General features: G+C 50.0%; 4 protein-coding genes across 4 annotated transcripts; 2 read left to right on the top strand and 2 right to left on the bottom strand.

Annotated features, from left to right (window-relative positions):
* Positions 1 to 272: 272 nt before the first annotated feature.
* COX6A1 (cytochrome c oxidase subunit 6A1) lies at positions 273 to 4247 on the top strand. The gene is made up of 3 exons (XM_066609817.1): positions 273 to 451; positions 2019 to 2158; positions 3986 to 4247. The coding sequence occupies exons 1-3, from the start codon at positions 337 to 339 to the stop codon at positions 4070 to 4072; spliced, it is 342 nt and encodes a 113-aa protein (XP_066465914.1). The 5' UTR covers positions 273 to 336; the 3' UTR covers positions 4073 to 4247.
* A 2354-nt stretch (positions 4248 to 6601) lies between these two features.
* Positions 6602 to 9637, bottom strand: TRIAP1 (TP53 regulated inhibitor of apoptosis 1). Its single transcript, XM_066609789.1, has 2 exons — positions 9447 to 9637; positions 6602 to 7432 (listed from the first exon to the last, which is right to left on the bottom strand). The coding sequence occupies exons 1-2, from the start codon at positions 9606 to 9608 to the stop codon at positions 7349 to 7351; spliced, it is 246 nt and encodes an 81-aa protein (XP_066465886.1). The 5' UTR covers positions 9609 to 9637; the 3' UTR covers positions 6602 to 7348.
* Positions 9638 to 9676: 39 nt separating this feature from the next.
* On the top strand, positions 9677 to 13252 carry GATC (glutamyl-tRNA amidotransferase subunit C). The gene is made up of 4 exons (XM_066609898.1): positions 9677 to 9782; positions 10588 to 10754; positions 12268 to 12371; positions 13099 to 13252. Exons 1-4 carry the CDS (start codon positions 9708 to 9710, stop codon positions 13158 to 13160), a joined length of 408 nt encoding a protein of 135 aa, XP_066465995.1. The 5' UTR covers positions 9677 to 9707; the 3' UTR covers positions 13161 to 13252.
* Positions 13253 to 15185: 1933 nt separating this feature from the next.
* SRSF9 (serine and arginine rich splicing factor 9) lies at positions 15186 to 22063 on the bottom strand. The gene is made up of 4 exons (XM_066609897.1): positions 21740 to 22063; positions 18308 to 18477; positions 16557 to 16729; positions 15186 to 15475 (listed from the first exon to the last, which is right to left on the bottom strand). The coding sequence occupies exons 1-4, from the start codon at positions 21958 to 21960 to the stop codon at positions 15332 to 15334; spliced, it is 708 nt and encodes a 235-aa protein (XP_066465994.1). The 5' UTR covers positions 21961 to 22063; the 3' UTR covers positions 15186 to 15331.
* Between the last annotated feature and the right edge of the window lie 219 nt (positions 22064 to 22282).

Genomic DNA, 22282 nt, shown 5'->3' with positions numbered 1-22282 from the left:
GCACATGCCCCTCGCTTTTCCTCCTCGGTCTGTCCAATTCCCTTTCCAAGGCATCCAGGCCTTCAGGTGCCATCGCCACGTCCTGTGGCAGGGGGTTCCACAGACCAATGGCCTGCCCTTGGGGGAAAGCAGCAGAGAGACATTCAGGCACTGGCGCCCCACCTCCAACCCGTTCCCGGAAGTGGACACCGAAAGTCGCTCTAGATTTTTCCTAAGTCTTTGGGGCGGCGAAACAGAGCGCGACCGCTGACGTCATGGCGCCGCGCCGGTTCCCTCCTCGGCAGTTCCGGTTCCGGGTCAGCGACGGAGTCCTCGGCGCGGACGAGGGAGGCGGAGATGGCGACGTTGCTGCGGCTGGGCGAAGGCTGGAGGCGCCTGGCGGGCGGCGCTCCCCGGGCCGGGCTGCGGAGGCTGCTGTCGGCCACGGCGGGGCACGGAGAGGCCGGGGCGGGTGAGCGGCCTGCGGACGGGCGGCTGCCGGGAGGGTGACCTTGGGCGGGCCGGTCCTCCTCCTCGCCTCGGGGCTGCTGCGTGTGGGCCGTTTCCCCCCCGCGCCCGCCCGGCCTGGCCCGGCCCGCCTCCCGGACCGCCTGCAGCCGGCGGAGGAGGGGGCTGCGCTGCTGGGGCGACCTCCGAGGCCGGGGGCTCGTCTCCAGCGGCGCTGCGGATGGGCGGCTGGCTGTTCTGCCCCGCAGCCGCCTGGCACTGGGACCAGGACCAGTCTCAGCACAGACCTGCTGCACCACCACACAAGGCCTGAGCCGCTGAGCTGCTGCCCTGCACACGCATGCACACGTAGGAGGCGTGTGCCACTGAATTATACTTCACACACACGCAGGGACACATGCACACATAGAAGGCGTGTGCCACTGAATTACTGTACACACAATGTAAATATAGAATACAAACAATGTAAGGTGTGTGCCACTTAATCATCTTTTGCTTAAGGATGGACCATGTACACAGCAGTGGTCAAAGCACAACAAAGAGGCTCCTGCAGCAGAGTGTCTGATTCCACAACAAAGAGGCCCTTACTACAAAGAAGAGGCAACAGCCTCCAGTAGCCTGCACAGTGTCTGGCAGCGAGTGTCTGTTTACATATCAAAGGCACTAGATTGGGCTGAATATTCACTTAATGACCTAATCACATAACAGCAGGGATTGGAGAATATATCACTGTCATTAAGTCGCACACATCTGTGTGTGTGTGTCTATAAAGTATATTATACTATGTTTATATATATATATATATATATATATATATATACACATATATATACATTATCATATTATAATATGATAATATAAATTATATATATATATATATATATATATTTATATTATATAATAATATGATAGTATAATATATTTATATTATTACTAGTGTTTCCTGGGAACTTGCTGTGGACCATCAGCCAATACTTTGCAGGCACCCCTTTGAGTAGCAGTCATCTAGATTACTGTGTTCTGGGCACCTTTCTTCAAGGAGGGCGCAGCCAAACTGGAGCAGGTTCAGAGAAGGATGGTGAGGATGTTCAGGGGTCTGGAAACAAGTCCTATGAAGGACTGAAGGAACTTGGTATATTCAGTCTGGAGAAAAGAAAATTGGGGACACGGACACAAGAGTGCTGTTCAAATACCTTAAGGGCTGTTGCATGGAAAGGGGCAAGAACTTTGCTCTCTGCTGCCTTAGAGAGGTAGGACTAGAATATCTAATGGGCTTAAGCTGCAAGAGGGAAGATTCTGGGTACTGAAAAGTGTATCAAGGTGTGAGAGAGGCACCCTAGATAAAATCAAGGTGTGCCCTAGTGATGAGCAGCTGTTCTCAGTTGGGGCACTTTTACCCTATCATTTATGCTTGTGGACTGATCTGAAGTCTGTGTCTGGCTAATGTGAAGGATTTCTGTGTGTGGGTTTGGCTCATGTTTGGAGTGTTGGGTTGGTGCAATACTCTTCACTCCTGTGCAAGCAAACCTAACAGTTTTGCACCTGTGTGAACTCCTTTATTCCTCCACCAGCCCGCACATGGAAGATCCTCTCCTTTGTGGTTGCCATCCCTGGAGTTGCCGTCTGCATGCTGAATTGCTACCTGAAGGCTCAGCATGAGCACGAGAGGCCAGAGTTCATTCCGTTTGCACATCTCCGGCTGCGGACCAAGGTATGGGGCTGCCTTTAGAAACCTCGTTCCTCTGGATTGGTGACAGCTCAGGGTGGCCAGATACAGTGGAGGACAGAGTGGCTAAACCTTTTATCCATAATAGAGAAGAGGGAGTTTTGGCAGGTGCAGCTCAACATGGAAGGGTTTGAAAGCTTGCACCTGCCAAAATTCCCTCTTCTCTTCAGTGGTCAAGGGTCACTGTCCTCCACTGTATCTGTGGCAGCTGTCCATTTAAACACCAGCCAGACAGGCACACGCTTAATGCTCTAAACCAGGCAGTAAACAAAAGCAGACTGGAGGTACTTGAGCAGGTGGGCCATTGGTATTGTAAAGCATCCTAAGGGTGTGTTAGAAACAGGTTTCACTTAAGATCTCAGATTTCATTTAAGATCTGTTCAGAAGGTGAAATCCTGTTTGGTATGTGCTGGATCCCATAGGTCCCCTGGTCCTCCTGTGGTTCCCGAGAGCTGCCAGTTGGAGTAAAAATCAAAACTTAAAGTAGACCACCTCATTCTGAGTCTAGAAGTTGGAGAGGCTCTTGCAGATTTGTGTGTGCACTGTGAAGCCTGGGGAGGCCAACTCCCACTCCAGCTTCTGTGCCTTCTGAGCAGGACAGACATTCTGCTGTCAGACAGGCCAGGCCCTGTGAGGCCCGGTGTCCCCTTGGCCTTTCAGCCCCAGCAGTCCTGACCTCAAGGGTGCTTGAGACTGCAGCTCTGTTGAACCTCATCCAGAGTTCTTTATATTCTCTTGGCAAAGGTGGCACACAATTGAAATGCGTTGGGGCTGAAGCTATTTCACTCCCACCAGACATTGTGTTGTGCTTGTGCAGGTGTGCAGTTTGCTTCCCTTTTCTGTAGGTGCTGCCTTTCCCTTGTGACATCTGACGCCTTCTGGCAGTGAATGCAGATCCATTTCATGCCTTGTCTGTGATTCCAAGTGGGGCAACTAAGGTCCCCCCTCTAATTTTGGAGTAGGTTCCCTTTGGTTTTAGGTTTGAGTGGATACTGAACTGCACACTAAGCCCCAACCATTAAGTTGCAGGCAAGAATTTTAATTGTTCCTTCTCCTTCCTCATTTGCAAAGAGTTCGAACCAACAAAAGAAAATATTTCTTTACCCAGCATGTCATTAATCTGTGGATCTCCTTGCCACAGGATGTGGTGATGGTGTCTGGCCTAGATGCCTTTCAAAGGGGATTGGACAGATTTCTTGAGAAGTCCATCACAGTGACAAGCTGTGATACATATATGCAATATTCTGGTTTTTAAAGTAGGCCACATCAGAATACCAGATGAAAGGGAGTGGCAAGAGAATGCAGGTCTATGGTTCTCTTATGTGAACCACCATGAGATACAGGAAGCTAGAGGGACCTTTGGCCTGATCCAGTGGGGCTCTTCTTATGTCCAAGCTGATCTTGAGGAGGATTTGGGCTTGTTTGATATGGGCCGGGAACCACCTTCAGAGACCAACTTCCTCTACCAGACTAATGTTCCATAATGATGGAATGTTAAAGAGTGGGCTGTCTCTTATTCTGACCACTTTATTGGCAGAATGGACCACTACGTTGAAGCAGTTTTACAGCTGGCTGTGCAAGGCAGGTTTGTAAGAAACCATTCTTGATCAGGACTCTAGAGGCCCCAGTGGATTTTGGTGGCTTCTTGCAAACCCACCCCAGTGTTCCTGCTCTGTAGCAATTTATCTTCAATTAAAAATGCTTTGCAAGATTCAGTTCTGGAAGAATCCCGAAATGGGCTGTGCATTTTTGGTTACAAAGAATGACTTGTCCTGAGCAGGAGCAAGCTAAAACTGCCACCTTTCTTCACAGCCCTTCCCTTGGGGTGACGGGAACCATACTCTCTTCCACAATCCGCATGTCAACGCACTCCCAACTGGCTACGAAGATGACCACTAAGCATGTACAGCATAGCACGCGGACCATGAAGGTACCTGGACCAGACCTCAGGCTGGGTCCCCATCTCCACACTCTGCATTCCTTGTACTGTCCAATTACGAATGGCATTCCGGCCTCTGGCAGCCCTTGTTTGTTTGCTGGGGTCCCTTAAACAATAAACTTAACTCCAACCAAACACTTGTCCTGGATTAGTCTCACGATGACAGTTCCTTAGTGCTGTCTTTGCAGCAAGAAAGGGGTAGCGCAGTCACCAATGAGTGTTCTCTTAAGGGGTGACAGGGAGAACCCTGAAGGGGTATTGCCTAGTATGCTTTAGGTGCTGCTTGAGCTGAGAGCATTTTGTGATCTGAATTGAGGCTCTGGTGTGGAAAAGGAGGGAGGGGACAGGAATGAAGCATGTAGGTGAGCCCAACGTCATTCATGAGTGGGAGATGAGTTTTTAAGCTAGAGAGGCAGACAGCTCTGGTCTGAAACTGTGTGGGCACCTCAGGTGGATATGTACACTTCCATGGGAGGTGAGAGAGGCCCACCTCTGCAACCTCGAACGCAGTTGCGCATTGCCATTTGCCTGTACTGAGATAGCTAATACGTGCTGGGCTTTGGGCCAGTTCAATTGCATTTCGGTTAAGTACCATGACTGGCAGTGTAATCCTGCAGCCAAAGTTCTGGTTTTCAAATCCCTAGCCTCATAAAAACAGGAATAGTAAGAGACAAGTTCTTGGAAGAAGTAGTTCAGTCTTGCAGAGAGCTGGATACCTGAAGGGTGTGACATACCCTTCAGAGCAGGATTTGACTGCGCTTCCCCTGCAATCTCAGTATAGTGCCTCTGGAAGAAGGTCCAGAAGCCCTGGACTAGGATCAGAGTCAACAGCTGGGGGGGGGGGCAGTTAACCCATTTTTGCCTGGCCCACAGGTGTACACATTTGGTCCCTGCTGCATATATGTAATGTTGAGCAGAAATGGCTGTAAGACAGGTCTATTTCTATTTTCTTGCTAGTCAAGTAGCTTCATGAAGGAGAAGGCAGGCTTCTGTTTCAGAGGGCCCCTCACACTGGGGCAACAGCTCTGGGGGTTAGTGCACCATCAGAAAATACTGGTGCACAGCAGCAGCTGTGCAAAAGCGCAGGGCTTCTGAGAGGAATTTTATCAGGGGGTACAAAGTTTCTTTGGGGCCCCTTTGCAAAGGGGGAGGAGTGAAACAGAATGGGGGAGGGTAGAGCCAGCTGGAAAAGTCTTTGGAGCCCAGGTGGCATCAGTAGTGTCTCCAGCATCTCATGCGGGCAACAAGTCTGAGGAAACAGAAGATCTCAGGAAATTTCTGGGCCCCCCCTTTTGACCCTGGGCCCGGGTACAAATTACCCCCTTTAACCCCCTCTCCTAGGCCCTGCAAAAGGGACTTGGCCCTAAGTGACAGTAGCCATCATGATGGCCTCTCACTGTGGAACAAGTGTGGGAAAACCATGCAAAAAATAACAAACTGGGCACAAGCTACTGCAGATTTACATTTTATTCTAATTCCTGTTATTGCACACAGCAGACCACATCCGCCTCCGTACTCAAAAGGCACTTTCTGTTGCAAGAACATGTCCACAGCTGTGATTAGACTGCACAGGGGAAGTGTGTTCCTTCTCTGTTGAGCACAGTGATAAGTTGGCACCAGCAGAGGTGGGCTGGCCGTGGCAGACATCAGGGCTGCAGAGAATTCCTGTGCCCTTGGTCCATCCGGGCAGGTGTTCTGGCTAAAGGTGAAACCAGCAGGCCTGCAGCCATGTCACAAACTTTGCAATGCACTGCTTGCCCTGAGGGTTTGCCACTTTAGAGACATGGCACTCACTGCTGGTGTAGCCAAAATTCCACATCAACAGGAAAAAAGACATACACAGATGGGCTTCAAGGAAAACTTGCTTGTGGTGCTCCTCACAATCTAATTAATGAGGGTTGCAAACACTGCCTCAGCAGGAGCATCACACTTCAGCCTGGCATGCTACACTATGCAGCACACAGGTGTATCGAGGCCATGGCTGGCTGCAACAGATGATGGGCCACAAACATGACCATACCTGTAGGGGAGGCACAAAGATTCCCATAGAATGCTGGCCTCTGGGAATCTTTGTGGCTGAGCACACCATCCACTCAGATTAGAGAAGCAAGATTTCATGCACTACTCAAGACTAATGACCTGCCATGATGTAACTTGTCAAAACCAAACAGTCTCCTTTTAATAGCCTTGGAACTTTGGCTGAGCAAAATGAACAGCTGGTAAAATGAATGCAGGGTTTGCAGACCCACAGCTCTGTGCCTCAGAAGAAGCTGTGCTTGTGCAAGAGGTAGAAAGATGCAGCAGTGGCTCCCTTGCTGAGAAGGAATTACGGGCACCTGCCACCCTTTAAAAACATTGTCTTGCCAGACACTGGAAGTGGGAGCAAAGTACCAGGCATGAGGTGTTTTATTTTGCTTCCCCTTCCAAAGAGAAGGCCTGGTGTGCCTGGAATCTTCCTCACTACTCTCCAGGGCATTTCAGAGACTAACAACAGGCTTTACACGCTTTCTTTCTCAGAGATGGGGAGGAGCACAATGATGTTTCTCTGGAATGACTCTGCCTGAACAGTGCAGCTTCTGACCATCACTAGACGAGGCACTTGGTGCAACTCTTGTAAAACAGGCACCAGCCAGAAGATTCAGTGGGCCCTCCTTATCTGTGGTTTCGGCATCAGCAGATCTGAATATTGGCAGACACTGAGCCTGTGGCTGGAGAGCCTCAGAGGCTTCCCAGACATGACCGGAAGTGCTCCAGTTGCATCCAGGAAGTCTTCTGATGTGCGGGGTTACATGTGACCTCCCCCTGTCTCTGAAGCCCTCCCAGATGCATCTGAAAGGCACTTCAAGGGAGTCTTGGAACGGATCCCCGCAGATACAGAAGGCCCAAAGTACTTAGGAAACACAAGGTGCTGCAGCAACTACTAAGCAACCTACACATGTCCACATTCCCATTGTTACACTTGCATAAATAAAAGCAATTAGTTGATGGTCAGCCAGCCATCAGCTCCTCCCTGATTCTATGATGAGAAACATTCATTTGCATTCTGCAGATTCCCTCTCCCAGATACACAGGATGACAGCAACACCCAGCACTCATAAACGAAACCGCAGCAGGTGGATTAGAGGCATCAGCTGCCAGGGAACAAAGTCTTGCTGTCTCTTGCAGCCACACGAGCAGAGTCCGTTCTGGGTGGCTGGTTTGTCGAAGTGCAGAAGACGTTGCAGGCTTCATCCCACTCAGGGAGAGTCTTCTGATTTTCCCTTGCTGGGACCCATGAACTCCAGCCCTTCAATGGGTATGTCCTTCTCCTTAATAGCTTTCTATGGAGGAAAAAGAGCAAGCACATTTTAATAATCCCGCTGTGGCTTTCAGAACATGACAAGGCCTGTAAAAACGCTCCAAAGGATGGTGGCGACAGGCTTTCAGTGCACATGAGAATGAGAACTCCAAGTGCAAGCGTGGGAACCTTGCTTGGTGCAAAAATAACAGTGAAAGCTGGAGAGTTGCACCACTGGCCTTTTTCACAGAGGCTTGTGAAAGGAAGCACAAACACAAGGAAAAACTGGAGCACAAGAGAATCTGACAAAAACAGGAACTAAACTCATCCAGGTGCCCTAAAACCTGCCTGAAACCTTGGTTCATGTTCTGATTAAAAAATAAATAAATACTATTAGCCTGTCCTTTCTCCAAGATACTAAGGGTGATACATGTCCTCAAAGCCACCCTGTGAACTGGAACAATCAGCCTTGCCCAAGGATCTTCATGACTGAATGGGATTCCAATTTAGGTCTCCTTGGTCCTAGTCCAGTACCTGAACTGCTGCACTGCCTACCTCGGTTTCTCCAGCCCTTTTCTCTCTGGCCTTTCCCCACCACACTTCAGCCTCCCTGCCTTTGTTCAGAGGGCAACTCTGAACAACTCTGCTGCCCAGATCATTCCCCTTGTCCATCACTCTCACCAGGGGTCAGCAATCTCCTTCTGCAGGGAGGCCAGGCATCGGGTCCATCAATAGCAAGAACACATATGCATTCGGTACACATGCACAAGCCTCCCAGTTAGACCACTGAGCTAAGGGAAAACAAGTTGGCACTGTGTGGAGACACACATGCCCAGCCAGAGAATGATGCTCCAAGGAAGCTTCTGCCTTTGTTCTGCTTACACTGTCAGCCTACAGAGCTAGAATGACACAGAACTAAAGCTCCTCAGGCCTTGAGGCTATGCATTAGGGCTGCCTCATTACAAGAAATCCATCAAGTTCTTTGCAAATAAATAAATACAATATTACTTGTGAATCAGAGCTTTTCAACCTTTTTCATCTCATGGCACACTGACAAGGCACTAAAATTGTCAAGGCACACCATCAGTGTTTTGACAATTGACAAGGCACACCGCACTGACAGCAAGGGCTGAAATCCTCCAGTGGCCCTACTATTAAAAGATCCTCTCCTAAACCCCCACAACACACCTGCAGACCACCCGTTGCACACCAGCGTGCCACAGCACAGTGACTGAAAATGGTTGTTGTAAATAAATAAATACTTTCTATATCACCTTTCAAATTTCTTGTAAAGCTAGGCGGGTCCCGATAAGAGTGTCATTTTAAAAAGTGGGTCCTGGTGCTAAAATGTTTGAGAAGCACTGCTTAGGGAGGGCACTGTTCACACATTCACCCCTTCCCCTTCCTCATTTTCTCTCCCTCTCCACCCTCTTTGGGCCTTATTGTCTATCTGTTTTAAAGGACAAGCTTCTCGGGGTCAGGGCTCTCTCCTGCTGCACATCAAAAACACTGCCCGGCGCTGTGCCCGCTGATGGAACTGCTCCAACAGGAAGCCGCAACTCGTCACCAGAGGGCCACAACATGTCAACGACGCTGAGCCTGCGTTTCACTGGGAACCGATTCAAGCGGTGGCCACAGATTCATCCAGTCTCTGGAGCCAGGCACTTCCCATCGCCCAAAGCCCTTTCGCAGGCAGGATCACTGCCCACCCCGACGCCCCGCCGGAGGAGAAGCGGCACGCGGGCTGCCTCCCCGCCCGAGACTCCTTCCTGCTCAAACCCCCAGCGACACACCCGGGTCTAGACAGTCGGCCGAGAGCAGCACAGCGCGCGAGCCGCTGCCGCCCGCTCGCCCAGGTCCTGGCACAGAACGTGACGCTGGCTCGGGGCGGAGACTCCCCGGGGGCAGCGCCTCGCCCTCTGCGCCAGCCCAGCGGCGCGAACGGGGAAGCCCAGCACGGTGCTGGCGACGGGCCTGCCGGGGAGGCGCGCGAGCTGAAGAGTCTGGCCGGGCGCCGGCAGCGCCCCGCGGCAGGGAGCCCCGCCGGCCCGGCTTGCCTGCACGCAGAGCTGGTAGCGGCGGAAGAGCAGGCGGCAGGGGTCCGGGTCCTGGTCCGCGGCGCCCGCCTGGCCCTTCAGGAAGGTGTCGGCGAACCAGCGGTTGAAGCACTGGTCGTAGTCGCGCTTCAGCTCCGTGCAGGCCTCGCCCACGCTGTTCATGGCGCCGCCGCCGCGCAGACCCCGCCGGAAGCCCCCCGCGCGCGCGCAGGAAGCGCGTCGCCGCCGCCGCGACGCTCCCGGAAGCCCCTCCGCCGCGGCATGTGGCTCGCCCGGGCGGCCGCCGCCCTCTGCCCGCGGGGGGCCCGCCTCTGCTCCGCGCCGGCAGCCGCACGGGTGAGCAGCGCGGGGAGGAGGGCCTGCCCGGCCGGGGCGTGAGGCAGAGCCGCGCACTGGAGTGAGAGCAGAGCCTCCCCCCACACACCCCTGCCCACTCTGCCTGACCTGCCTCCCTTCCCCCACCAGTCCTGCCTCCCCTCCCCCACACACCCCTGCCCCCTCTGCCTGACCTGGCTCCTCTCCCCCCACTGGCACATCCAGCAGCAGAGCTGGAAGGCTGGACAGGACTGGGCCCCAGTATGACGTTCTTCCAAGTGAACATGCTTTGAATTGTGCTGCTAATGAGTTTGTGCGTGTGGGACCAGGGGATTCTGGTTCATACCTGATTTCCTTAGCATTCCCATGATCAAATCTGGGCACTCTTGAAAAGGTTCTCAAAGGTCTTGCATCTTAACCCCGGCCCTGAATTATGCTCCATTCTGCTTGCCAGGCACAGCTGCCAAGCCCAGGGGCCAAGCCTGCCCTTCCTCATTCTGTAAATCCAGCCTGACACTCGGCTGTACTTGTGGTTCATCTTGACAGGAGAGGGTGGCTGCCCATAGCCGTCACACACTTCCACCATGCGAATGTTGGAGCAGCCTTCAACACTGCAATCCTAATTGCGTGTTGCCATGTACAAAGAAAGGGAAGCACATAAACACAACTCAAAAAAACCATGTTGTAAGCCTGTTTCAGAAGAGACTGTGTGGCTGAGGGTTTTTTTTAAAGTGATAGCTGGGCTGATGTGTTCCTATTTGCCTCACCTGGTTGCTGGGACTCTTGCAGGACCCTCAGAGATGACTTTTTTCTTCTTTCACACAAGACAAACGTGACCTTGGAGGTGCTTGACCACCTGGAGCGCCTGGCACTAGTCGACTTCCGCAACCGGGAGGGCGTGGAGCGTTTGAAGAGAGCCATTGAGTTTGCTGAGCAACTCCACACTGTCAGTACGGATGGGATTGAGCCCATGGATTCTGTGCTGGAGGACAGGTACAGACACACCTGTGGCTCTTTGTCTCAGCTTCTCTGCACAAATCCTCTTCCTACTCACAAGGAGCTGTGTTGTTTCTTGGATCGGTCTTGTATTGTCCTGTAGGAGTGTAATCTTGTTCTCTACTGATACAGAAACATGTCAGAAGATTCCTCTAGGGAGGCTTAGACCATTGTTGTTTTACATGGTGGCAACTGCTGATAGGAAGAATCTCTAGAAAACTGTTTGGCATTCTACTCAAGCAACAAAATTGTGTCTCCTGCATAATTTAGCTAACAGGGAGGGCTATCAGTACCCTGTCAAGCAAGCAGATGCTCCCCCCATATTCTCCCCATCAGAAATCACATAACAACTCTCCTTCACCTTTGCTTGTCCAACTTGCATCATGATCCTGAGTGCTTTAGTCACAAGTTCCATTTAATTCAACACGGCTTATTCCCTAATGCAGGGGTCTCCAAATCCTGGCCCAGGGGCCAGATGTGGTCCGTGGCCAGCCTCTGACTCCTTGAGAGCCTCTGGTCCAGTTGACCAAACACAACCAGAGTTGTGCTTGCGGGGTGGGGGAATGGGGCTCTGTTTAAGTGTATGCTTTGGGCTTTGTTGGTGTTTGGAGAAATCCTGGACATTTGAGCCCATTATTCATTCATCTAAGTTCCATCTCTAATGTATTTATTTAAATTTTATATTTAATTTTATTTTCTGGCCCTCGACACTGTGCCAGATGTTTGATGCGGCCCTTTGGCCGAAAGTTTAGAGACCCCTGCCCTAATGCTTACAAAATGCAGGATTAGAAGATTATAAACTCCTCTGGACAGGGACCATGCTTTGTATAGTCCTTAGAATGTAAATACACAGCAAAGGCCTGGAAACTTCAGGAGGATTCAGACCACAGGGTGGGGTGATGGCTCCTAGCTTACAGCAATGACATAAATTCATGATCTCTTACCCATAATAGCACTGCTGTGTGTCAAGGGACATTAGGCTTGTTGCTGGAGTCAAAAGACAACACACACCATCTTCTTATTCATCCATCAGGGATGTGGTTGCTATGGACTGACCATACTGGCAGGAGGTTGGATTTGGCCTTGTAGGTTCCCTTGTAGGAACCTTGTAGGTTCCCTTGTAGACTCCTCCATGAGTCTGTGTCCAGCATGTGAGCTTTCAGAGATATCTGACTAAACACTAGAAGAAATGGACCCTCAGTCCAGCCCAGCAGGACAACTCAGACATTTTTAGAAGCTTGGTTCTGTAAGCGGAGACGCTGGTCTTTCTTGTGCTGTCCACTTCAATATCTTAAGAACATAAGAATATCTTTCAGTAGCCAGACAGTCCAACATCAGAGAAAGTGCTTATGGCAAATAGTGTCGAACAGAGATGGCAGACTTCATTGCCAGAAGCACAGCTGAATAGTTGTCGCTCCTCCTCATGCAAGACCTTCTGACCCCAGTGAGCAGCACAGCAGTGAGCATCCGATTATGTATTTCAGAAACTGATTGATAGTTTGCTCTGCAGGTGTCTGTATCTCAGGGAAGATGAGGTCACAGAAGGCAGTTGTGCAGAGGAGCTGCTGAAGACGGCAAAGCGGACTGTGGAGGAATATTTTGTCGCTCCACCAGGTAATAGTTATGACCTTGCTGGAGGATGCTCAGTGCTTCTAATCTAGCCCTTTTCCAAAAATGTGGAATTAGCTTTCTGTGCATGTAATTGAGAGAGTTTCTCAATTGTTCCCTCCCCACTGCCAGGAAATGGAACTGCCACAGTTTAGCTGATGTCCTTATAAATGAGGCTGTAAGAAAAGGTCTGCCTCTGTGGTAAACTATTAAAAAAAAATCATTTTGCTTCAAAAAACTCTGCTCTGCAATACAGAGAAAGTAACGCTTGCACAATTTGGTAGAAAACTTGATTCTGCTAGTTCTAAATTAGGTGAAGATGTAGGTAATCACTGTGAAGTTACAGCTGCTGGCCATGGACACCTGCGTCAGAAACGCTCTTTCCTTCATAGCTAAAGCCACTAACTTCACACTTCTAAGACTGTTTGAACAAGCTCCTGGGTTGGGATGGAATGAGGGGTTTGTGACTCAAAACTTGCAGGAAGTAGAATTTTGCACCCAGTTCCTTTTTACTGTGTTTTGTGTTTTGCACATGAGCAAACCCTGGGAAGAGTTGGCAAGAAAAACAGAACAGCCTTGGTCACCCCTACAGACCGGGACTAAGATGGGGATCACTGAATTGGCTGTTCTACTAAAGTTTGCCAGAGAGGATGGCTAGAGCTGTTGAAGTAAAGCTGCATGAACAAGGCCTTATTAATCCAAGCAATGTGGGTTTTTTCATTGTTTTCATTAGGTAACATCCCACTGCCGAAGCTTGAAGACAGACAAACTTTTCTGCAGGAAGAAGAATCCTAGTCAGAAGATCCCACCGTTGACTCTTTGAGTACATCTATGCAGTTCAGTCCATGCAGCTGCACTTGAAATTAAATCCTGAGTCCCTTGCACAACCGCTTCAGCTTTCTCTGTGAAAAGTGGTTTGTTTAATATTTTTAACCCCTGCAAATGATATCCTATATCTTTCCACTGACAAAGGCAGCACTCAGCCAACAGTGAAATGTGCTTCTGCCTGCTGGGTTTGGGTGTTCCAAATGCAGTGTTTGATTGTGACCAAGACAGGGAACTGCTTCTCACTCTGTGCATATCCCTCATTTGAAATAAGCTGCTGTCCAGGAAAAAAAAAATGACAGCTAGTGGGAGAGCCCTACCCACAGGAGAACTTTGTGTAGCGAATACAGTGGGTTGGAGGCCTTTTTCCCCAGGTGAGCCTGTGGTGTGGAGCAACACCCCTTCGGTGAGGGGCAAGGGCCGCCCTCTTTTTCCCTGTATTTGTCTTGCCTGGTGAGAGCTGCAGTCTGGCGTTTGGGAACTTCAAAGGGAAGTTTGGAAGACATTTGTGGTGGCCTGGATGACTGCTGGACTGGAACATGGGTTGTTTGGGACATTTGTGATTAACACCAGTGCTAACAGTCCTCTCCCCTGTGTAGATGTCCCTTCTAGTATGGTGTAGGGGGAGAGTGTGGCTTTTGTAATAGTTATGACAAGAGAGAATGTTGTAGTGCCTCTCCTCCCCTCCAGTTGTCAGCTGGGGAGAGGGGTTTTTGGCACCTTTTTATACATGTATGTTTAATGTTTTATGATTTAGGTATTCCAGTGTCATTTTGAGCTGCCTTGGATGCCCTTTGGGCAGAAAGGTGGGATGCGAATGGAAAAATGGTCATGTAACCATTTCAGAACACTAGTGAGTTTCATCATGCACCCATATAAGCAGAAAAGACCTTTCTCTGACTTATTTGACCTCTGTGTAATATACAGCCTTGTTCTATTGCAGTTCCACTGAGGTCAACACAGCAAGGTCAAGTAACTGCACAAGACTGCAGGTTGCCAATGTGTGTAAAGCTTCTTGGGTGGACACTGAAGACAGGAGCTTTGCTTTTCAGGACGTGGGACGAGGTTCTCTTAAAGAGGACCTTCTTCTCAGAGCAAGTGCTGGTTTTGAGCTGAAGTCTGTGGCTCAGGCAAAATCCACATCCCACTGTTTCCAAGGTCCACATTTGACACTACAGCTGGCTGGCTGAAACAAGTTTCTGAATACACCACCTTATCTTCCCCTGCACCAGGAAGTCTTCACACTTCTAAGCTAAAGAGCATCCCACTTTACAAGGGACCCACAGCACAAAACCACAGAGGGCAGCTTTATTTTATGGCTCAAACTGAAGCTTAGAGTGGACGTGTCTTACAGTTGGTGAGAAGGCTCCCCTAGTAGCTAGCTGGCCACATCTTCAGCCAGAGCTGGTGCCTCTCCTCCTCATCAGTCACACCTAGGGATCATGTTTCATGCTCTGCCAGCTCCTTCACTCAGCCTACTCCACCAGCCTCACTCTAATCTGCTTTTGAGGTACAGCTAGGTCACATCACCTATCCATGTAGCTGATACATCACTGTACTGGGCTCTTGCCAGAACAGTGGAAGTATTCTCTTGCTCTAACTTGAGAGCTGCATTGGGCACTAGGCAGAGTTTTAAAGCCAGCAGCAGAAAGCAATTTAGGATCCACCACAGGCTCTGCTGTGATTAGAGCTGCTTCCCATACTTTTTGCAGTCTTCCACTCTCTTACTACACAAAAATACAATCACCCACTTGTGAGTTACAGAAACATGAAGTATATTTCAAAACACCACAACGGGCTGAGCCATACAGGTTGCTCCACTGCATTACAGCACCATCCTGTGGACAAACCATGAACACACAAATTCTTCAGCTTAGTTCCCCTCAGTCGGAAGGTGAAACAAAAGCAAGCAATTTACATTTTTCAAATAAAAAGTTTAAGTGTCAACGGTTTATAGTATTTCAATACCAACACTTCCCTAGTAAAAACTGTAAGTAATAAAAAAAGATTTTATTGAATAGAAAGAAAAAAAAAACAAGGCTTCCTACGAAAGACTATATCCATCCATGTTGGAATGTAAACTCTGAGCAGAAATAAAAAGCTCAGTTCACATTTTTTTAAGAAGTCCCTGTTGGGCGCAATCAGAATGGCCTGTAGGGAGAGGAGTAGCGTGGCGATCCCCTGCTTTGGTATGGAGAATCGCGACTCCTTGAACCAGAACGGGAGCGCGAGTAGCCATAGCTGATGCTTCTCTCAGGGCAGACTCTGATATAGGATGTTTCACCCTGGAATTTAAAACAAAAGAAAACCCAAACATTTGCATAGCATCTTGTGGGCAGCAGAATGAATGAATGAATGATTGCCAAAAATGGAGATCAGAAACCAATGCACAAGTGGTTTGAGGCTGGAGGAGCTTTTGCACAAAGGCAGGATGAATCCATCTCCTGCTGCCGCCACCTCTGGGCTGGCCCTTGAGGTCTAGAGGAAGGGCATGTGACACAACCGCTACTATTAAACAGGCCTTAAGAAGACAAAATCGGCCGCAAGGTAAACACAGCCTGGTTCTGTCTCCATCTAACCAAGAGGAAGGTAAAGATGTCAGAAGGAATCCAAGCTTTTAACTGTCAGAGGCAAAGATGTAAACTAGTGCAGTCCTTCAGACAGGAGACACTTTGGTGAACTCTCACACCAGCTCATCTCTTAAGTTAACTGTGTCCCAGCAGCTCAGGTTTTGGAGGGAAATTCCATAGCGAGTAACCTCCAGCTGGGATGGAGGGTTGTTGCAGCAGATTAGACAGCCACTGGAAGACTGTGGTTGCAAGTGAGGTAGCACTGCCCCAAGACTGGAAAAAACTGGTTAGTGGCAGAGGCATAATGAGACCACTAGAGAAAGGTTCCATGCATAGGTGGAAAGATTATTGCAACCACTCTTGTCATGTGGCTATCGGCAGCTCCTCTGGGAAATAACCTCCGGCTGCCAAGGAAAGGTGAACTAAGCTTACCCCAATAAATGGCCACTACGTCCATTCAACTCTTAGGTGTCAAAGGGAGAATGGCAAAACAAGTCAATTTGACTTGCCCAGAAGAAGTCGGGCGCAAGCGATCCAAAGGCTCAGTTTCCTGGTTACATAGGAATGAAAGCACAAGACCTGCTCCTGGCTGTTGGGGCTTGACACCGAGCCAACATGGGGCGGGTCTCACAAGCCCCGACACCTCTTAGACCGGACTGCTAGCCTGGCTACAAGAATGACCCTTCAGAGAGACTAGGGCCAGATTGTGCCCTGGTGCTTCTTGAGGGCAGGTTAAGGCACATTCCTCCGTGACCGGCACCACGCTCATGCTCTTCACCCACAGGCAGGGACCCACCTCATGAGAGCGGAATTTGGTGTCATCCAGCTTACGCAGTGCATACTCCATGTCTTCCTTGCGGAGAAACTCAACCACCCCCATGCCATCTTTCTGCACATCTGCATAACATACATCACCAGCCTCGCGCATGTGATCCTTCAGGTCCTGCCAGCTGCCTGATGGAGGAAGCCCTGAGCGGTGAGAACACAAAACATAAGAGACCACGTCAAGAGAGGGCACGAGCTGTGCAGGCCACATGCCAGGGAACGGTGGCATGATTGGGTCCCTCCAGCAGGTTGGGGGCTCCGCTCTTTCCAGGCTTCCTGTTTGTTCCAGCGCATCAAACGCTAAAATAAGAACAGAAGGATCCAAAGACCAGCAATTAAGTTCCATTCCAGTATAGGCGAGCCCTCCATGTCAGCCAGACAGTCCCCCAGGTGGCTCCAGGGCTCAGAGTGCTGGGAAGTCAGAGAGGAATCCTCCTGTTGGTCCACTGAAAATTTAACATCACCCTAACTCTGACAGCAAGAGACTGTACTCCAAGTACGACTCAGTTACTCAGGATCGGATTCCCATCCAAAAATGGCAAGTCCCCTTCTAACAGTCTGAGTCCTTAGATTCCAATAGCTCATCCTTGGGCAGCAGAGCAAGAACACCTGTGTACTTAACTAGCAGTAGGTTCACTAAGGCAAGGGAAGTGGGTTTCCCTGTTCCACAGCATATCTTGGAGACACTACTGCACTGCTGCTCAAGCAGTTTTCAGAAAGGCTTTGCAACCACTTCCTAGCCATCCAGGATTTCCCATTCATGCACAAAGTCATAAAGATTTTTTTTCCAGATTTCCTCCCTGCCCTCCCAGGCTTCTGTGTGGGAGAGGGACACCTAGGGTTCAACACTTTTGTTTTCAGGTCCTGGTGCAAAGCTGAAGAGGCTGCAAGGCAGTGGTTTTCCTCACTGGGATCATTCCTGTTCCTAGCCAGGATGCCACAGTAGCATGCAGAGAAGCAGAGTGTTAGATCACTGGCATTGGTTAAGCTGTGCGTGGGAGCAGGCACGGGTTTTTAAGTGGACCATTCCGTAAGTGTGGCCAGAGAAGGTTGCATTTTTTTTCCAGAGATTTGGTCTCCATGGTATAACCTCCAAAGTACTTCCATTTGGCTCCAGGAAGAGGCCTTTTCCACCTGTCTCTCCCAAATCACTACATGGGTCCCTAATTCCAGAAACACCAAGGTTGCTCTGAGGAGTCCACAAGGCTACTAACTGAGGGAGGTAGTTTTCTCCCGCAAGTGCAAATAATGCACTGCTGCTGCAGCACTGATCACAGCTGTTGATAAGACTCCGTTTCGTCTCAGAGCATGAAATGTGCTCTAACATGACTGCTAAAAGCATTGAGACCTGTTTCTCATGGCCCTGCATGCTACAAGGACGATCCCTGGGGTCTTCTTCCTTTCCTTCACTCACCCACCCGCCCCCGTTGCCCACTTTCAAGTCCATGGAGGTCAAGCCTGCCCACAGGTAGAGATGTTTTTGCTCACCAGTCATTCACCAAGATGAACTTCACAAGCAAAGCAAGAGACTTCCTCCAGGAAAGTGTGTCCATCTTCTCTCTCATCTCTGAAAAAGACTCTTCCGGAGGCACGGGTTTCACTTACAAGGAGAAACCTGAGATTATGGCAGCGAGAGACGCCTTCTTTCTCACCAACACAACATAAGTGAGGCATGGCACCAGGGTGGTTCCTAGTCAGTATGAAGTACAGAAGGCAACATACCTGAGACAAGGACTCGAAATTCAGAGCGCCGTGAAGGAGGGCCGTTCCTGCCACGAGGCCCCCCACCAAAGCCACCACCCCGACCTCTGGAGGGTCTGGGGAACTCAACTCGCAGACGACACTGGCCATAATCGTAACCGTTCCTCCCATAAATTGCATCTTCTGCATCTCTGTGAACAAAGACAGGTCTGTAATCAGCAAGGCTCAGCAGCCAGAAGGAATACAAAAGGTAGTATGAATTCTTATTGTTTGACACTTAGACACAGGAATACTGAGATGGGGATCTGAAAGGGCCAGGACTCCCTATTTCTGAGATGACATTCATTAGCGCATGCCAAGATCTAAGGGAACCTGCCTCATCCTTAAGGGCCAGCCACCTGCACTTACAGCCACAGAAATATTGCTCAAACTTTTGAGGCCTGAGTGTATTAAAATACTAACCTACAGACAAAGATCATAATAAGAAAAATATGTACCATATGTGTTCACCATTTGAGCTGATTTTATGAAACAGGATTCAAGAAACTTCATGCCCTGTAGCAACAAGCAGCAGCACAACACCACACCAGGGAATTCCCATGTGTTTTCAGACCGTCAATTACTGTGTTGACTTGCTGCTCCTCTCTAGAAGGGAACCAAGGAGGAAGTAATCACAGTGGCAGAGTCCTACAGCCTGAGGCACTATTGCTCCTTTACCATAGAAAGGCACTGTACTATCAGCTCAGTCTTTTGAAGTGGTCAAGGATAATTCAAGGTCTGTCATCTTTTGACAGGCAAATGTGGTAGGGTCTTTGGTGTTGGACAAAAGTGGGCTAAAACTTTGAAGAAAATGACTATTAGTATCCAAATATGCTGACAGAAATTAAAACAAATTAGAATGGTGTATCTCTTGCAAAGCACATCCAACATAAACATGAAATATGCTTTTTCACTGTGGTTTGGGAACAAACATCTCATTTAATAAGCCCAAGGACTCCAATCAGTGATATTCTGAAGGCGGGTGGTATGAGGAGGCTCAAAACACAGAGAATGACAACCCAGTACAGTTTTATTGTCTGTATGATCATATGATCATGCACGCTACACTTAACCCATTCTTGCCCAGCCCACAGGTGTACTTGGTCCCTGTTGCATATGTGCAAAGTTGGGCAGAAATGACATAAACACCTACATTCATAGCAACTGAGCCATACTCCTCATTAAGCACTCTGAACACTTAAAAGCTTCCTGTAAGTGCCAACTCCTCCTTCTCCTATATTATTCCTGTGAAGCTTTAGACAGAACCTCACAGTTCCCATACCCTGGAATCTGAAATAATCACAGTTCTTGCCATTTAACCCATTTTTGCCTGGCCCACAGATATACACATTTGGTCCCTGTTGCATATATGCAACGTTGGGCAGAAATGGGTTAACCCTGCTTCCACTTTCCTCTCCTTCCTCCTGTTGGTCCACTGAGTTACAGACAATGAGCCCCTCAGGGCTGAGATATGCTCTCCTGTAGCTGCAAACTGCCCTGGACCTTTGTGGTGCTACACAAGATCATGACTGGCTGCTTTAGCTTCTAATACTGCAGTACTTTGCAGCTCTATGCAAATTTGCCTTTTTAAAAACACTGAGAGCTGCTTTTAGGCAGAAGATCCAGGTCTTGGGGAAGAGAAGCATTTCCCCATAAAAAGGAGGAAAAAAACCCAAGAATGAGGATGAAACAGATACAACCCAGAAATGGGGGTGGAGGTTGCATTTACCATTTATTGTTGCTCATAGTTTTTGAAATCCGTTTTTGGTGCAAATAAGAAGAGATTATTTTGCTGCCTACGTAGCTCTTCTGCTGTTTTAACAGCTTTGTTTTGTTATAACTGTTATCTACATTAGTGGAGGCTATTTTGAGGTCTTTCAAAACAAACCTGAACAGCAATGTTGTTGCTGTTGTTTCTGAACAACAACAATGTGCCCTTTTTCAAGAAAGCAGTTTACTCAAAACTAATCCCCACCAGATTCAATGTGAGTTACTTGCAAGTTAAGTCTAAATAGAATTGCATAAGTCAACAGAGAGGGACACATTGATGGAGTTGATACTTGACAAGCCAGGATGGTCCTGGTTCTGGTGTTAAAGACCTGGAAGATCTGGGTTCAAATCTCAGCTCAGCCATGGAGTTTCCTGGGCTAGTCACTCTCTCTCTCTGCCTAAATCTACCTCACAGGATTGCTGAGAGGACAAAAAAGGAGGGAAGAAAACAGGCACACCATCCTGAGCTCCTTGGAGGAGGGGCAGTGTACAAATGTGAACAACAAGCCCACACAGCAAAACAAAAGGCTCCCTTTCCAAGCAGGGCTTAGAACCAAACAGAAGAAAAACCCCAGAAAAGATGCGCTGCTATGAAGATAGGAAGAGCCCTGCTGGATCAAGCCAAAGGACTCTTTAGTCCAGCTTCCTGCATCTCACAGTGGCCTACCAGATGCCACAGGAAGCACACAAGAGACTTGCATCCCACTGCCACTCCCTTGCACCCGGCATTCAGAGACAGCCTACTTCTAGAACCAGGAGGTTGCATATACGCATCATGGCATATAACCTGTGATGGACGTTGCCTCCATGATCAACCCCTGCTAACTGGGTAAGAGGCCCTTTTTCAAGTGGGTGCTCCTTGTTTACTTAGCAGGGGGAGCGTAACTGGCCCTTCTCAGCCCAGCAGTGTCTCTTCTAGTGGCCGTCTGCTGGTGTTCTTCTGCATCTTTTTAGATTGGGAGCCGTTTTGGGACAGGGAGCCATTTAGTTATTGGATTTTCTCTGTAAACCGCTTTGTGAACTTTTCCTTGAAAAGCGGTATATAAATCCGTCATCATCAGTCCAACCCCCTTTTAAAGGCGTCCAGGCCTTCAAGTGCCATCATCACATCCTGTGGCAAGAGTCCCACAGACTTAATTACATACTGGGTAAGGAAATTTTTTTTTTTGTAGAGCAGTCCTGAACATATTTACTCAACAGTAATCCCCAGCAGTTTTCATGAATCCTCCTGTCCTCATTCTCATCCCTTGTTTGGGTCCTCATTCCCCCCCCATCATCATCACTGGGGAACTACAAGCAGCCTCCAAGAGCCTGATCACCACATCCTGTGCAGGGATGTGCAGTGGGTGGGGAGGCAGGCGAGGCAGAGCTGAAAAAAGCGCTGCTGTGTGAGGGAGTGAGCAGAGGGTCGGGGAGGGGAGGCTCTGCGGGGCGGGGCTCCCTCGGGCGCAGGCATCTTCCCCAAGGCCAGTGCCCCCTGACTGGGGGCAGAGGAGGGCGGGGCTCCCCCTCAGACGCCTTCGTTCTCCTCATGGGCAGCGAGGGGGCGTGGCTTCTCCAGCAGCCCCCCCTCGCGGGGCGGGGCTCCCAGGCCCCTCAATTCTCCTCACGGGCAGGGGCGGGGCTCCCCCCGGCGCCACCCACCGCGGGTCCTCGAAGCGGACGAAGGCGAAGGGGACGAGGCCGCGCTTGCACTTCAGCTCGATGTCGCGGATGCGGCCGTACTTGTAGAAGAGCTCCTCCAGGTCCTTCTCGCGCACGTCCGCCGGCAGGTTGCCCACGTAGATGCGCCCGTCGCCCGCGCCGCCCCGCGCCCCCGGCGCGCCCCCCCCGTAGTCCATCGCGTCCCGGCCGCCCCAGGACATCCCGCCGGAGGGCAGAAAAGAAAAGGCGTTAAAGGGGAGGCCAGGCCAGGCCAGGCCAGCGAGGGCAGCCCGCACAAAAAGCGCCGCGCGCCGCCCGCGCACAAACCCCGCCTCCGGGCACTGCGCCTGCGCGGCCGACACGGGCCGCTTCCGGCCTTGGGCCCGCCCCTCACTGCCTAGATGGGGCTGAGAGCGAGCGGAAGAGGGTGCCCAGGGTGCTTCATCAGTGACTGACAGGCCCGCCGAGGGCGGGACTTCCTGCTCTTTCCCCGCCTGCAAGGAACAGTGGAGGCTGCAGCCCGCTTGTCAGCGAGTGGCCCTG

This window comes from Tiliqua scincoides, chromosome 14 (assembly GCF_035046505.1).
Source record: "Tiliqua scincoides isolate rTilSci1 chromosome 14, rTilSci1.hap2, whole genome shotgun sequence".
In the NCBI taxonomy this organism is placed as follows: Eukaryota; Metazoa; Chordata; class Lepidosauria; order Squamata; family Scincidae; genus Tiliqua; species Tiliqua scincoides.
The sequence above is the reverse complement of the archived record's forward strand: the minus strand, read 5'-3'. Positions and strand labels throughout refer to the sequence as shown.